The following is a 13,311-nucleotide window of genomic DNA, read 5'->3' as shown; positions in this document are numbered from 1 at the left end:
GACAGTGAACGGTAATTAATTACAGACTACAAAAGCAGTGAGTCAGGTAGGGTGACAATTTCGTGGCTGTGCATAGTCCTACACAGCCACGAAATGTATGTATAGCCCCTATCAAATAGGTAGTGATAGCCACTTAGCCAGATTGGCCAAATATATTGCAACACATTCTTAATCTTTTTGTTGTCTTGTCTTCAAAATTAACATAGGTTACAGTTGTTGCGTTCAGACGCACAGCAGGCCCGAACTGGAGAAGAGTGGCCCACGACAGACCTCAATGGAAAGAGCTAGAGGAGGCCTTTGCCAAGCGGCACCCTGAGCTTAGAGATATACTCTAACTCAGAACAAAGGGGCTAGATAGATAGATAGACAGTTGTTGCACTATAGAGAGCATATCACACATGATACTGATCACACTATTTTAAATTTAATATATTTTATCTATAGATTATTTTTACCAGTAATAATCTCATTTGGTTCTCATTTTGGTCCTCTATCTAATATTGGGTTATCTATCCTCCCAAGGCCCATGGTCCTACCTATAGTACTTATTCAGTTCGACGAAATTGAAATCATATTCTATTGGGACAGAGCCGCATTTCTTTTGTTTCATTCAATTTTCAAACATAACCAAAATCAACTCTATTCCCTGCACTAAAGATTCAAAGTTTAGTGGTAAATTCTGGATTTTTCATTAGTATGGCTGGGCCTTAGGAGGCTATATCTCACCTGTAGTCCGAGCTGCTATTGTGGCATACTCGGAGCGCTTTGTTCTAATCTCCAGAATATTATCAGTCAGGACCGCAATCACCTTGCCTTCGTCCCCGAGCGCTATGTGCCACTTCTGCTGTCTTTCCTTGCATCTGAAATTTAATGAAAATTCATTAGTTGATTCTATCTATCCTAAAACTCCTTAATTCTACTTAAAACTAGTCTTAATAAAAACGTTTCTGTATTCTTCTTCTTCTAAGTCGGTCCCTCACTGCTGAGGATCGTGACTCCGCTTACTAATTTTTCCTATGGCAGCTCTCCACTTCTCCCTGTCGGTTGCTTTGTGGAAAGCGTTGCTTAGTGTGATGTCCATCTGGGCGGATATTTGGTCACACCATCTCGTTGGACTTGGTCCTCTAGGCCGTCTGCCGTCCACCTTTCCCAATCCCATCCACCTTTGCCGTCCACCTTTCTGTATTAAATAAACATAATAAGAAACTTACGCTGCAATGCTGTCAATAAGGCTCTTTTTAGGTCCGAAAAACTTCAACCATCGCCAGAGAGCTGATATATTTTCCGGAAGAATATTATCCGGTTTTTGCTGTTGAACATAAATGTAATTACCTTTTACAAAAATATAATATACATGAAACATTCAGCAACGCTGTCACATGAGACTAAGCTAATATTTAGAGAAAATGAAATGAGAAAACTTACGATGTATTCGGGTTCTGGTTTCCATTCAGAAAACACGTATAATTCATGTAAAATGGACTTGTTTTCTTCCATTGTGAAACTATTTGATTACTAATAAACTATTCAAATGGATAACGATGATTTGTATACCATATTACACTGAAATATTTAACAAACTTGAAAATTAATTTCAGTGTTGACGAAATTGAACGTATGTTTTTGACAGTGACAGAAAAGTATTGACGTTGTGATTATCCTGGGGGGGGCTCGTTCAGAAACCGTAAAGTCACTGGTCTGGTTCTTTTTTTGTATAAGGGTGGTATTCCACCTGTCCAATTTCCTTGTCCAACGTGTCTTGCGTCTCACATTAAGCTTAGTGAGAGAGTGAAACGCACAGACCAATATATTGGATAGATTTTTTTTACTCATTTAGGAACTATACCCTCTCTAAATGTCATGATTGTCAAACGTTGTTTCCTCCATTTATTTGTAGGTTATTTATGTTAAACAAAAACAGAATACTGTAAATTCGTGTTGTTAATTTTATATTGTGTATACTCTAAGTCTTATTAACCGTGTTCTAAACTGTAATTGATAAACCATGAACATTTTATCAGATATATACTATAAGGTAAAAAACTTTCTTAAACTTTTACGCAGCTTAGAAAACATAACTTTGCTGATTGTTTACGTTATGTTTCAGAGCTTAGCTAAAAATGAGGAAAACCTGCGTTTCTGGGAGAATTATCTGCATACTTTGAGGACGCTAGACTTTAATGTGTATGCCGATAAGTTAAAAGTCCCGGCGTTGGTTCCAGTGGGTAGCAAGGTATTCTTTCGAGGTGTTTTGAAACATACCAATGAAGTTACTGTTGCTCTGGGCGCTGACTATTTTGTTAAGTGCTCGCTGTCACAGGCAGAAGTGCTTCGGCAGAATAGAATTAAAGGTAGGTAGTACTTTGCAAGAAAAACCTGTATGCTTGTTTTGACTTCATCTAATTTTTGTTGTTTTTGTCCTCAGCCACCCTAACCTAATTCTTACCACTTTTAAATTACACACCGGCTTAAACATTGGCCACTATGTTTTATAGCGATTGTAAATGGCCATTGACCACAATCCTCAGTAATGAGGGACCTATCAGAGAGAGAAATGGCCAATATGAGCAGGGTGGCTTACCTTAATCTTGAGGCATTCCTAACATTACCCTTTACCTTATTTTCACAGTATTTCTGATAGAGTAGCTATTACTATTGTTAAACTTGCTGGAGGGAGAAATCAACATCATACTTAAAAAACCGGGCAAGTGCGAGTCGGACTCGCGCACGAAGGGTTCCGTACTATAAAGCAAAAAAAAAACGGAAAAAATCCAAAAAGAAAACGGTCACTCATCCAAGTACTGACCACGCCCGATGTTGCTTAACTTTGGTCAAAAATCGCGTTTGCTGTATGGGAGCCCCACTTAAATCTTTATTTTATTCTGTTTTTAGTATTTGTTGTTATAGCGGCAACAGAAATACATCATCTGTGAAATTTTCAACTGTCTAGCTATCACGGTTCGTGAGATACAGCCTGGTGACAGACAGACGGACGGACGGACGGACGGACGGACGGACAGACAGCGAAGTCTTAGTAATAGGGTCCCGTTTTACCCTTTGGGTACGGAACCCTAATAAAAATGAACTTATTACTACTACTGCCAATACAGGGTTACTTTTTTACCGGTACAATAAATTTTACCACATCATTGGTATCGATAATAGATCACATTGCACAAATAAAAAATATTTTTTATTTTATTTCGCATCAATTAATTTATCCTTCACCAATTTAGTAACTTCTGGTTGCACTAATTACAAGGTGTCAACGGTATGACGTAAAAGGGGCGGGGCGGGGCGAGCGGCCGGCGGCGCACGATTTGACAACAAAGCATCCGGGAAACTGCGAATGCAAGATGCAACCCTTTGACCGATAAGATAGACTAGTCCGCGCGAATCGTCCTTCGTGAGTGCACGCACGCAGTTTCTATTCCTACCCTACAGTCGAAAGTTACGCGCGCGACACGATTAGCGATGTTTACAAACCGCGAGTACTACGAAATGGTTCGTAGTTACTTTCTTAGTGGTGAAAATACAGTGGCAGCTCAGCGGATGTGAATTAGTACGATAAATGGACTCCATTAATTAGGTATGTAGGGTAGATTTCAATCATTGTAGTTGATTCCAATTTTTTAAATACGCCTCAATGAAAAATGTTGCAGACTTACTTCGTAATTTTATCAGATTTCGAGACCTTTTGTCATACTTCACACAAAGCAACATCTTCATTTTGACGGTCCTAATACCGTGCAAGTATGAAGGAAGAATTGGGATCAAGTAGTATTTTTTTATGTCAATACGTGCGCCGCCGCCGCTCGCTAAATCGCGCGCGATGATGTAAACAAACAGTTGCCAGTTCGTGCGTTTGCTAATTGATGCGTAAGGCATCCACATTTTCTAGTACTTTAGCGGATAAGTTCGGGCATTGGTATTTTTGTTTTTTTGTTCCCAAATAGTAGTAACAAAGAATGCTAGTATTTTTTATTTTTGGCAACAATTACGTATGTTGATTTATTGTACTGGTAAAAAAGTAACCCTGTATTTTATAATTGCAAACAAAAATGAATATAAGTATTTAGAAATAAATTAATAGAAGTACATATTTTTCAGATGCAGAATCAAAAGTAGAAGCACTGCAAAAGGAAAGAGAATATATTAAAAACCAGCTCCAATTTGGTGCTAAGAATGTATTAAAAGATCAAGGACAAGAAATAATAGAAGAATATACAGAAGAGGAAGATTTAAAATGGAGAGAGAAACACCGGGAGAACATGAGACAGTATAAGCAGAGAAGTAAGACTGAGGAACCTAAGGAGGAGGTAGATGAGGAGGAACTGTGGAACAGACTTGAGGAACTAGAGCTACAAGAGGAGTTGGAAGAAGAAATGGCAAAAATGGATATAAATAGAGAAAAAAATGTTAATAAATTGAAAAGAGGACATGATAATCAAATAGAAACAGATAAAAATGAAGAGGATGGGCCAAAACAAGTTATTAGTGATATAAAGGAAAAGTGTAGGACAAGAAATATAGAATATAAAAATAATAAAATCTTAAAAGAAAAGGATGCTCATAAAGATGATGATAAAATGGAACTATTACAACAAGTGATTGATAGACAAAATGAATTGAAAGAGAAACTGACTGATTTGAAGAATAAAGAAACTGCTCCTAGTCAAACTGAAAAGGATATATTATCAAAATTGGACGAAATGGAACAATTAGAGGAGTTGGAAGATGAAATGGATAGGTACCATAGTTCCTAGTGATAATTGTGTATAATATTAAATCTGATAGAAGCCTTGTAAAATGATGCATAGCATAAATTCAGATTTAAATGTTTTCAAAATATGTTTCAAAATGTGAGATGCCATTTGTAATATTTAATCATTAATATTTGCTTTACATTACAGATTAGATGACATTCTCGAAAATGAAGATGTTGAAGAAGCTGATGAAGAATCTGAACAAGAACATACATTAAAACAGCCGGCAGATAAAATAAAAAGAAGTGTGTCTTTTGCTGATGAAGATGACAGCGAAACATTGGAATTAACATTCACACATTCAGACACAGAGCCAGATACTACACCTTATGATAAGGAAAAAGGAATTACAAAGCCTAGTGATATTTATGAAGCTTTTGCTAGCTCGTTTACAGAAACCACATCTATTTTGAAAAAATCAAAGTATGAAAGGGACTTGTCACCCTGTGGACCTAGAAATGAGAAGAGGACAAAAGTTGTCGACTTTCAGGAAGCAGAGGATAATCGAAAGATGAACAAGACCATTGTTGTTAGCGATGTGGTTGAAAAAGTGGATGAGAATGATAACAAATATGAGAGTGGGGACAAAAGGCCTGTGAGCTTATTTAAGAAACGGAGACAGCAAAATCTCAAATAATGTAAAATTTGTAAATACAACGAAATTACATAACTTTTTAGCATATTCTGTGTTTTATTACATACGGATATAATACCTCTCCATATCGTTTGGTGGAGTATACTTTCATAAAACATTTTTTCAAAAAAGAGGGTACTTACATTACATTGAAATAGTGCTGCTCGGCGATTTTAGGAATTTTAATTATGCTAGCGATGAAATCGAGGCAACAATGGATTATGTGGTTTATCGTCAATATTATAATTGAGAAAATTTTAACATTTGATTGATTTCAAGTTGATTCGTGGTTCGTGATTTTCGACCACCATCCAAACATGTGATTTAGTACATGTTTCCGAACGAATCGCAATATACTCATTTCTAGACGAACAACAGCTGTCAACTGGTGCTGTCAGTTCAATGAGCCTTTTTGTAGGTTATGTTGTTAAAATAAAAGCCATTAATTAATTAAAAAATAACACAATTCCGACCCCACATACATTTTCACGATGCTTTCGCGCAGCTGGAGACATCTTTGCCGGCGTTACTCTCAGGCTGTAAACTTTAGGACCTCCGAAGCTTCACCAGTAAGTCATTTTAGAGTCCATGAAAGTTACAACAAAAATTGATTATAAGAGTATCTATTCTGGTACTTTAAGCTTAAGTACAACCTCTTTTTGCCACTCACAATACTACATTTGTCTCCAAAACCGTCCCTAAACCGTTTTAGAAAAGCCAAGAGCAGTGGTTGATTTGCAGTCTTTGCCGCCCTAGACCCCAGGCCCTGTAGCCGCCCCTTTCAAGGCACCCATAATATTGACTACATTTTGAGTTATTTCTTGTTACCATCAGCGAATTTTTTGTCACAATTTGCCGCCCTAGGCCCGGGCCTACTGTGCCATAGGGCAAATCCGCCACTGGCCAAGAGGCTACCATGATATAAACAAAACCTTTTTCAGTCCCAACACAATGACAACCAAATCGGCATGTTCTACACCCTCAAGCCCGATGTAGTGAAGCAGCTGTTCGGGCAGGGAGGGTTCCCCAAGAGCTTCCAGAAGCAGAACAAAACTTTCACTGAGGCTAGTATTATGGTGCGGCGGCCGGCTCTTGATATTATGGAGTGCATTAAGGCTACGGATTTCGATAAGCCGGTTATTAGATATGTTCTTTGTATCCTTTGAAAATAACTTTTTTGAAATGCTTTTTATTCATACTAGTGGCTGATAAGCATACATCGGATTCTATCGGATGTTTGCTGATAAGTAAGTGAATGTATAATATTTTACAGTATTTAGGTATGGTAACACTAGGAATGGTAGGAAAGGAAAGGCTAAGAAGTTTTGTTATACTTTCTAGTATTGGAATAAAAAAAAAATATCATAATACTTTGAAAGTAGGTAAGTAATATATTTTTAGCCCTCTTAATTGCATAGAAAAATCAAATATATACTTTTTTAAAGAATTTGTCATTGAAAATCTTCTGTATTGATGTTTGTTTATATATATTACATCTTACATTTGAATAAAGTGTAATTCAAAATGTTGACCAATATGTTTCCGAGCAATACAATCAGATGGAGAAAAAGGCTCTGGCAAGTCCCTCACGATGGCGCACCTGCTGCACTATGCTCACACTGAAGGCTACCTCATTGTGCATGTGCCCTGGGGTAAGTTTATAATTACTCACTTTCTTATTTATACTAAAGATTGTCTTTTTAGTGTTCCGTACAAAACTTTGTTTACGGAACACTTATGGGATCACTTCGGTCTTGTTTTTTAATGTTTTGTATTTCACCTATTGTTGTTTTTACAAGATAAGACTTATTAATTGTACTGATTATACTTAATTTACTTCATCATATAAGACATGTTGCCACAATATCCATAACCAAGCATAATCTTGCTTGTTTATAATCAACAGAGGTCTGAAGACATTGGATTTCTATTTCCTTTTTTAACACACACATTAAGTGCCAGCGCGCTATGCGAGCGTAGCCTATGTAATGTAATAATGTAATAATCCTTTATTTCAGACAGTAAATTGCATTATTTTCTACAGTTCTTGCGTTTTTTTTCTGTCTGTGTGCCATTTATTGGCAAAAGGCCTCCTCCAACCTTCTCCATTCCTCTCTATCCTTGGCAACTCTCGTCCATGTGGTTCCTGCTGTGGCTTTGATGTCGTCCACCCATCTTCTAAATGGTCTACCTCTTTTCCTTTTCTTATGGCCTGTGAACCAGTTCATTATCGGAGCGTAGCCTATAATACGAGAAAAACCATATGTAGCGAAAAGCGGCTACAAGCAGAAAGCCCGTCTAGCCGGTGAATGTGTTAATTTACGCTCTGGTTAACGTCCAAATTTCAAAACATCAAAGTTAATAAATACGCCATATGACTCCTCTACACGACGAGGCCATATAGCCATGCGATAGAATGAGATAGCAATATTACTTGCTCCCTCTAACGCATGGCTGCATCCCTTGGAGTGGTCGGCGTTGGCCCATCGTGTAGAGGAGCCAATAGACAAGGAAAATTCTTGTAAGTTTTTTGTGCAATACTCCAGTATCGGAATGGCTCCGCCGCATCCCTCGGCACAAGGAGATGGCGAACTCCACCACTCGGGAAGGGTTCGTCGACCTGCCCCTGGACGCAGCCGCGTGGCTGCTGCACTTCAAGAGCCAGAACCAGGCGCTGCTCAAGAACCCACATGTAAGATAAACATGGACTGCACGGACCGTCCAGTGACGCCCTCATTAGAGGAATTGTGTTTTCTTATAAACCAATTAATACCTGTAGAAATCAGAAATCAGTTTATTACTTACTATTTTTGTCCTACAGATCAGGGGCGTAGGGCCATCCGGGCCACGGGGCGCCAATCTGCTAAGGGCAGCGTATGTCGCCCCTGGCGGATTGCATTTTGTTTTTCTACCTCCCCCCTGCTACTGATTCCCCAACTTTTGGTCTTTGTCATCATCATGTGTGTCTACCATTTTCACGCAGAAACTCAGGAGCTTGAAATTCTATTTCACCGTCTGCATTATCACTAAAAACTGAATATTGTAACCTCATGTTAACTAATTTACTATTTCCTTGATTTTAATATATCCTTTTTTACAGTTGGTCCTCTCAAAAGAATACGTGTGGAGCAAACGCGAGAACACCGAAGCGGGGGCGCCACTATCGCAACTAGTCGAACATGGAATAAACAGAGTCAAATACGCTTGTGACGTCGTCGATGCGCTGGTTCAAGAAATTAAACTGCTGTCTTGCAGTAAGCGGTGAGGACTGAACTTTGTGGGTGGTATTCCACCTGCCCAATTTAAATAAATAAATAAATATTATAGGACATTTTTACACAAATTGACTAAGCCCCACAATAATAATTTATTTGTCCAATATGTATTTTGTCTCACATTTTGCTCAATGAGAGAGTGAGACGCAATGACATTGGACCAATATAATGGACAGATGGAGTACCACCCTATGTTCAATGTGGCTTGAAACACACTAAACTTAAGAATAGAATATAGAGATATCGACTTTAGTCTTTTAATGATCAGTGATATACAAAAATAACCAAATTACACTCTGTCTAACAACTGGACATTAGGGGAAATGGACATTCGAGGCCACAAACGTCTATGTTCTAAGCTGGCCAAACGCTTGCGCGATCTATCTCTATCCCAGCGCCATCTAGTTGAGAATAAGGTAACTAATTATGAATGAAAAATTAAAACTAGACCACAGAATAATAGTACTAGGTACAGAAGACTCACTCTCTAACAAAACGCGTCTGTTACGATCAGCACAGATATGGTTATGGCCGCTAGGTGGCGACAGCGCCACGCGCGGCTTATGGCAAACCCCAAAATTGGGGCCGAACGGATGTACTTTTAGCTACCTGTAGCAACGCGACGAGATCGCGGAGTGAGCCACGCCTGACTAGACAAAATTGTCCAGGTCATTCCTATAGTTTGGCAAACCATTTAATGTACCTTAAGTTAAGCTTACGAAGCAACATTTCAGCCACTCAACTCTTAAAACATTTCTAACGTATTCTTGTACCCTTTTAATTATGTGTCCCTTACTATCAATTTAAATGGGGTTGGTCGGTCGAAGTATTAAGCAGATGGCGCCATCATAGCTTGCTCAATCCCTAGAATTGTAATTTTTTTTTAATGCTTTGTATGCCAGCTCTTTAAGCCAAATCTCATAGAAAAAGGGGCAAGCTATGATGGCGCCATCTATGCAAACCTTTGACAGTTGCCAACCCCATTGTTTCATAAATTAAATCAAATTACAGTTGCAAAACATTCGTGGCCGTGGACGGTTTCAACGGGTTCTTCTACCCGCTGACGCGCCTGCGGACCCCCAGCAAGCGAGAGGTCAGGCCCGAGGAGGTCACGCTCACTACCTCCTTCTTAGACCTCACCACCAACGACTGGGTATGTTCACATCCTATACTAGTATTACTTACTTTTTTAATTTGTATGTAGAGCAAGCCGAACTAATACTGGCACACTGTGAAAAGGAATGTATAAAAATAGAATAAACAAAGATTTAAATAAATCGTAATCGGTACATACAAAAGCAGTAGGTACTTTTCAAAGACATGGTGTACGGAGGTCGCAAATCCTCGCAAAAGCTTTTTAAATAAAGAAAAAAAAACAATACAGGTTATAAATAAAATACAGGGGAAGATAGGATGTCATGAAGACAGACACCAGAGTTTTATGCACATAGTCCAAGAATTTTTGGGGAAAAGAGAGTATAGTTGTGTAAAAATATTTTCTACCAGTATACCGCTATTTGAAACCCTTTTTATTCATAATAGTTCTTCTTTTCCTCAGAGTAACGGCGTAGTTGTGGTGACAGCGGACCAGTTGGCGGTGCCCGATGATCATCAGGAGTCATATCTACCTAAATACTTGCTATACAAAAAGGTTTGTATTTCAGTAACGGTATATATGTCGTAGTCAGATCGTATAATCCGCCGTATTACATTACGGCTAGCCGTTTTCAAAAACAGGGGCGTTTTGAAATGCGGCGGTTCGACGATTAGCCGGATTGTCACTGCGATACGTTCTTTAATAAGGCGGCCCACGTTTAGCCGCATCGTACATTGTAGAGTGACCAGTTCTTTCGGTCGCCTACGTAACCGGAGTTTGACAATGTTTGCAATTTAATTTATTTCTACCATGGTCCCACCGCACTACATGTGTTTCTTTTCCAAAACATTTCCTTCACAACTTAAATAGACGGAGCCCCGCAAGCGGGGCTCCTATTTCTGGGCGGTTTGCCCTTCGGGCATCTGAAGTTACCTAACGAACCTAACCTAATTACTTACCTACGCTTTTTTCCCCAAAGTAATGTTTTCACGGACGTCTCACTTAATCAATAGGTAGGTAGGTTAGGTTCGTTAGGTAGCTTCAGATGCCCGAAGGGCAAACCGCTCAGAAATAGGAGCCCCGCGAAGCGGGGCTCCGTCTAGTTAAGTTGCGAAGGAAATTTTTTTTTTAAAAGAAACAGTCCGACAAACTCCAGATTTGATGGACACCCCAGCGTTTGTCAGGCAGCGCCACGAGTGTTAAACATGGGAACTAAAAACCGGGCAAGTGCGAGTCTGACTCGCGCACGAAGGGTTCCGTACCATAAAGCAAAAAAAAAAAAAACAAAAAAAAGCAAAAAAAAAAAACGGTCACCCATCCAAGTACTGACCCCTCCCGACGTTGCTTAACTTTGGTCAAAAATCACGTTTGTTGTATGGGAGCCCCATTTAAATCTTTATTTTATTCTGTTTTTAGTATTTGTTGTTATAGCGGCAACAGAAATACATCATCTGTGAAAATTTCAACTGTCTAGCTATCACGGTTCGTGAGATACAGCCTGGTGACAGACGGACGGACGGACGGACGGACGGACGGACGGACGGACAGACGGACAGCGAAGTCTTAGTAATAGGGTCCCGTTTTACCCTTTGGGTACGGAACCCTAAAAACTGTCAAAGCGGCGGCTAATGACTCGCTGTATTACATTACGGCTAGCCGTGTTGAAGAACGTATGGCGCCGAATACATTCCGGCGGATTCTCATTCAGCCGCATTCAATACGGCTAATCGTTAAACCGCCGCATTTCAAAACGCCCCTGTTTTTGAAAACGGCTAGCCGTAATATAATACGGCGGATTATACGATCCGACTGCGACATATACATATAGTTCATATATGCTTTAAGGTCCTTTACATATTGCGACTTATTGCAGACATATAGTGCCAATGCAATAGCAATACAGTAATTTAATTAAATAATTTAAATATAATAAAAAATAAGTCTGCCAGTGCAGAAAGAGAAAGTTGGTAAATGAGTTACAAAACCATTCTTATAAGAATTGTGATTGATTTTTACCATAACAATAAAAAAACTCATGATTATACCTGAGTATTCCTAAATTAATGATTCTGATTGAGTTAGTATTCAGAAGTATCCTATAATTCCAGGGCTTCGAGCACTTGGACCCCTTCATCCCAGTGGAAGTGGGCAGGTACTCAGAGAAGGAGTTCCTCTCCTGCGCCAGCTACTACCGCGACCGGCTCTGGCTGCGCGGCCCTGAGGAGGTGGAGACTGAACTGAAGTTTGTCAGCGCTGGCAACCCTTATAGGTTTATGGAGCTGTGTGCACCATTATAAAGTTTTAATTAGGATAATATATTTGTATGTAGATATTTATGACTGTAGTTTTATTTATACTAACAAGTGTTCCTGTTTTTGTTTGGGTATGATTGTTAATATCCCAACCCTATTTTCTTGAGCAAGCAAGTATGGACTCTATACTACTGTTTGACATTAAAATAGATATTGTCCATCTGAAAATTTGGCATATGTATTAATTTGATGGCATTACTAGCTAGATAATTTGATAGATTTCAATCGTAAATGTACTTACTGCACAAGGAAGTAGTCTAAATGATGAACAAATGTTGAATTTAACAATTTATTTTGCTGATCGAATTACAATATATCTACAGTACCCTTAACCGAAAACCTAAACATCATAGCCGACAATGTGGCGCTTGCCGATGCATTCTCCGATGTAGAACCAGAACAGCACCTCCATGCCGACGAGCGTGTTCAGGGTGGCCTCCTTCACGGTCTGGTTCTTCCACGCGCCGGACTTGGCGGTGGAGAGCAGTTTGCCGATGCCTGACTTGATCTGAGGGATCTCGCTCAGTTTGGGAGGCGCCAGCTCAACCTTGGCGTATTTCATGAAAATGGCAAACTTGGGTCGCGCGCTGGCGATGGCATCTGAAAAATTATAAGCTCTTGTGAGAATGTAAGACTCAGGTTAGGATAGATAGGGGGTAGATAGATGGATTTTTATTTTTACACTTAACCTCAAATCAGTCAATATCGATTAGTTTACAATTACAAGTTTTATTTTATGATAACTCTCGCATGCCTTATTACAGCCATTTCGTAAGTATTCATGGGTAAATTGTGTTATAACCTGCGACCTTCATTTATTAAATTTATATTAGAATTATTACATAACTGATGCGACCAAAACATTGATCAAATAATGTTATTGGTATAATATACTGTAAATATTTTACACTTACTGTTAATCAACGCGCTGGCCATTTCGGTAGGATTTAATTAAAACAGATGAAGAGGCAGACCGATTAGAAACCAAATTTTTGGTTTTGGAATGGAAGTTGATCAGATTTGACCTGTCAAAATCAGACAGATGGGCGATGGCCGCCAGTAGCTGCCAGTGCGTGTCTCGAACAGGTTTTCAGTTTGAGTAGACCGATTTTAAAGCCATAACAGACTGCCGCAGTGCGGGACACGTATCCATAGTGTGCACAAACTACTACGTATATAGTGCGTAGGGTAGTCGCCGTACGTGTGTTAAGGACGTAGCTATAAGTTA

The 13,311-nt window shown here is 39.2% G+C and overlaps 4 protein-coding genes across 4 annotated transcripts in view; 2 read left to right on the top strand and 2 right to left on the bottom strand.

The window, feature by feature from the left end:
* LOC134679800 (NBAS subunit of NRZ tethering complex-like) overlaps positions 1–1,653 on the bottom strand; it is a 56,213-nt gene extending 54,560 nt beyond the window's left edge. The window contains exons 1-3 of the mRNA XM_063538688.1: positions 1,426–1,653; positions 1,212–1,309; positions 727–860 (exon numbers count right to left, since the gene is read on the bottom strand). Of these exons, the coding sequence (XP_063394758.1) occupies positions 727–860; positions 1,212–1,309; positions 1,426–1,497 (304 nt within the window). The 5' untranslated portion in view covers positions 1,498–1,653. The remainder of the gene's footprint in view (positions 1–726; positions 861–1,211; positions 1,310–1,425) is intronic.
* A 211-nt stretch (positions 1,654–1,864) lies between these two features.
* On the top strand, positions 1,865–5,448 carry LOC134679795 (unconventional prefoldin RPB5 interactor-like protein). The gene is made up of 4 exons (XM_063538682.1): positions 1,865–2,035; positions 2,108–2,351; positions 4,111–4,750; positions 4,914–5,448. The coding sequence occupies exons 1-4, from the start codon at positions 2,006–2,008 to the stop codon at positions 5,401–5,403; spliced, it is 1,404 nt and encodes a 467-aa protein (XP_063394752.1). The 5' UTR covers positions 1,865–2,005; the 3' UTR covers positions 5,404–5,448.
* Positions 5,449–5,788: 340 nt separating this feature from the next.
* On the top strand, positions 5,789–12,107 carry LOC134680478 (small ribosomal subunit protein mS29). Its single transcript, XM_063539607.1, has 8 exons — positions 5,789–5,969; positions 6,342–6,555; positions 6,960–7,052; positions 7,947–8,092; positions 8,501–8,661; positions 9,687–9,828; positions 10,234–10,326; positions 11,880–12,107. Exons 1-8 carry the CDS (start codon positions 5,892–5,894, stop codon positions 12,066–12,068), a joined length of 1,116 nt encoding a protein of 371 aa, XP_063395677.1. The 5' UTR covers positions 5,789–5,891; the 3' UTR covers positions 12,069–12,107.
* A 251-nt stretch (positions 12,108–12,358) lies between these two features.
* On the bottom strand, positions 12,359–13,158 carry LOC134680477 (ATP synthase subunit g, mitochondrial). The gene is made up of 2 exons (XM_063539606.1): positions 12,998–13,158; positions 12,359–12,683 (listed from the first exon to the last, which is right to left on the bottom strand). Exons 1-2 carry the CDS (start codon positions 13,017–13,019, stop codon positions 12,424–12,426), a joined length of 282 nt encoding a protein of 93 aa, XP_063395676.1. The 5' UTR covers positions 13,020–13,158; the 3' UTR covers positions 12,359–12,423.
* Positions 13,159–13,311: the final 153 nt, after the last annotated feature.

Source organism: Cydia fagiglandana, chromosome 3 (genome assembly GCF_963556715.1).
Source record: "Cydia fagiglandana chromosome 3, ilCydFagi1.1, whole genome shotgun sequence".
Classification (NCBI taxonomy): domain Eukaryota; kingdom Metazoa; phylum Arthropoda; class Insecta; order Lepidoptera; family Tortricidae; genus Cydia; species Cydia fagiglandana.
Note: the sequence above shows the minus strand (reverse complement) of the source record. Positions and strands in the feature narration are given on the sequence as shown.

Coding starts and splice junctions, on each gene's coding strand:
- LOC134679795 (XM_063538682.1), top strand. CDS start 2,006: ATGAACATTTTATCAGATATATACTATAAG. Junction 2,036..2,107: donor TATCAGATATATACTATAAG/GTAAAAAACTTT, acceptor GTTATGTTTCAG/AGCTTAGCTAAAAATGAGGA. Junction 4,751..4,913: donor TTGGAAGATGAAATGGATAG/GTACCATAGTTC, acceptor TTTACATTACAG/ATTAGATGACATTCTCGAAA.
- LOC134680478 (XM_063539607.1), top strand. CDS start 5,892: ATGCTTTCGCGCAGCTGGAGACATCTTTGCCGGCGTTACTCTCAGGCT. Junction 5,970..6,341: donor GGACCTCCGAAGCTTCACCA/GTAAGTCATTTT, acceptor AACCTTTTTCAG/TCCCAACACAATGACAACCA. Junction 6,556..6,959: donor GGTTATTAGATATGTTCTTT/GTATCCTTTGAA, acceptor CAATACAATCAG/ATGGAGAAAAAGGCTCTGGC.
- LOC134680477 (XM_063539606.1), bottom strand. CDS start 13,019: ATGGCCAGCGCGTTGATTAACA. Junction 12,684..12,997: donor GGCCAGCGCGTTGATTAACA/GTAAGTGTAAAA, acceptor ATAATTTTTCAG/ATGCCATCGCCAGCGCGCGA.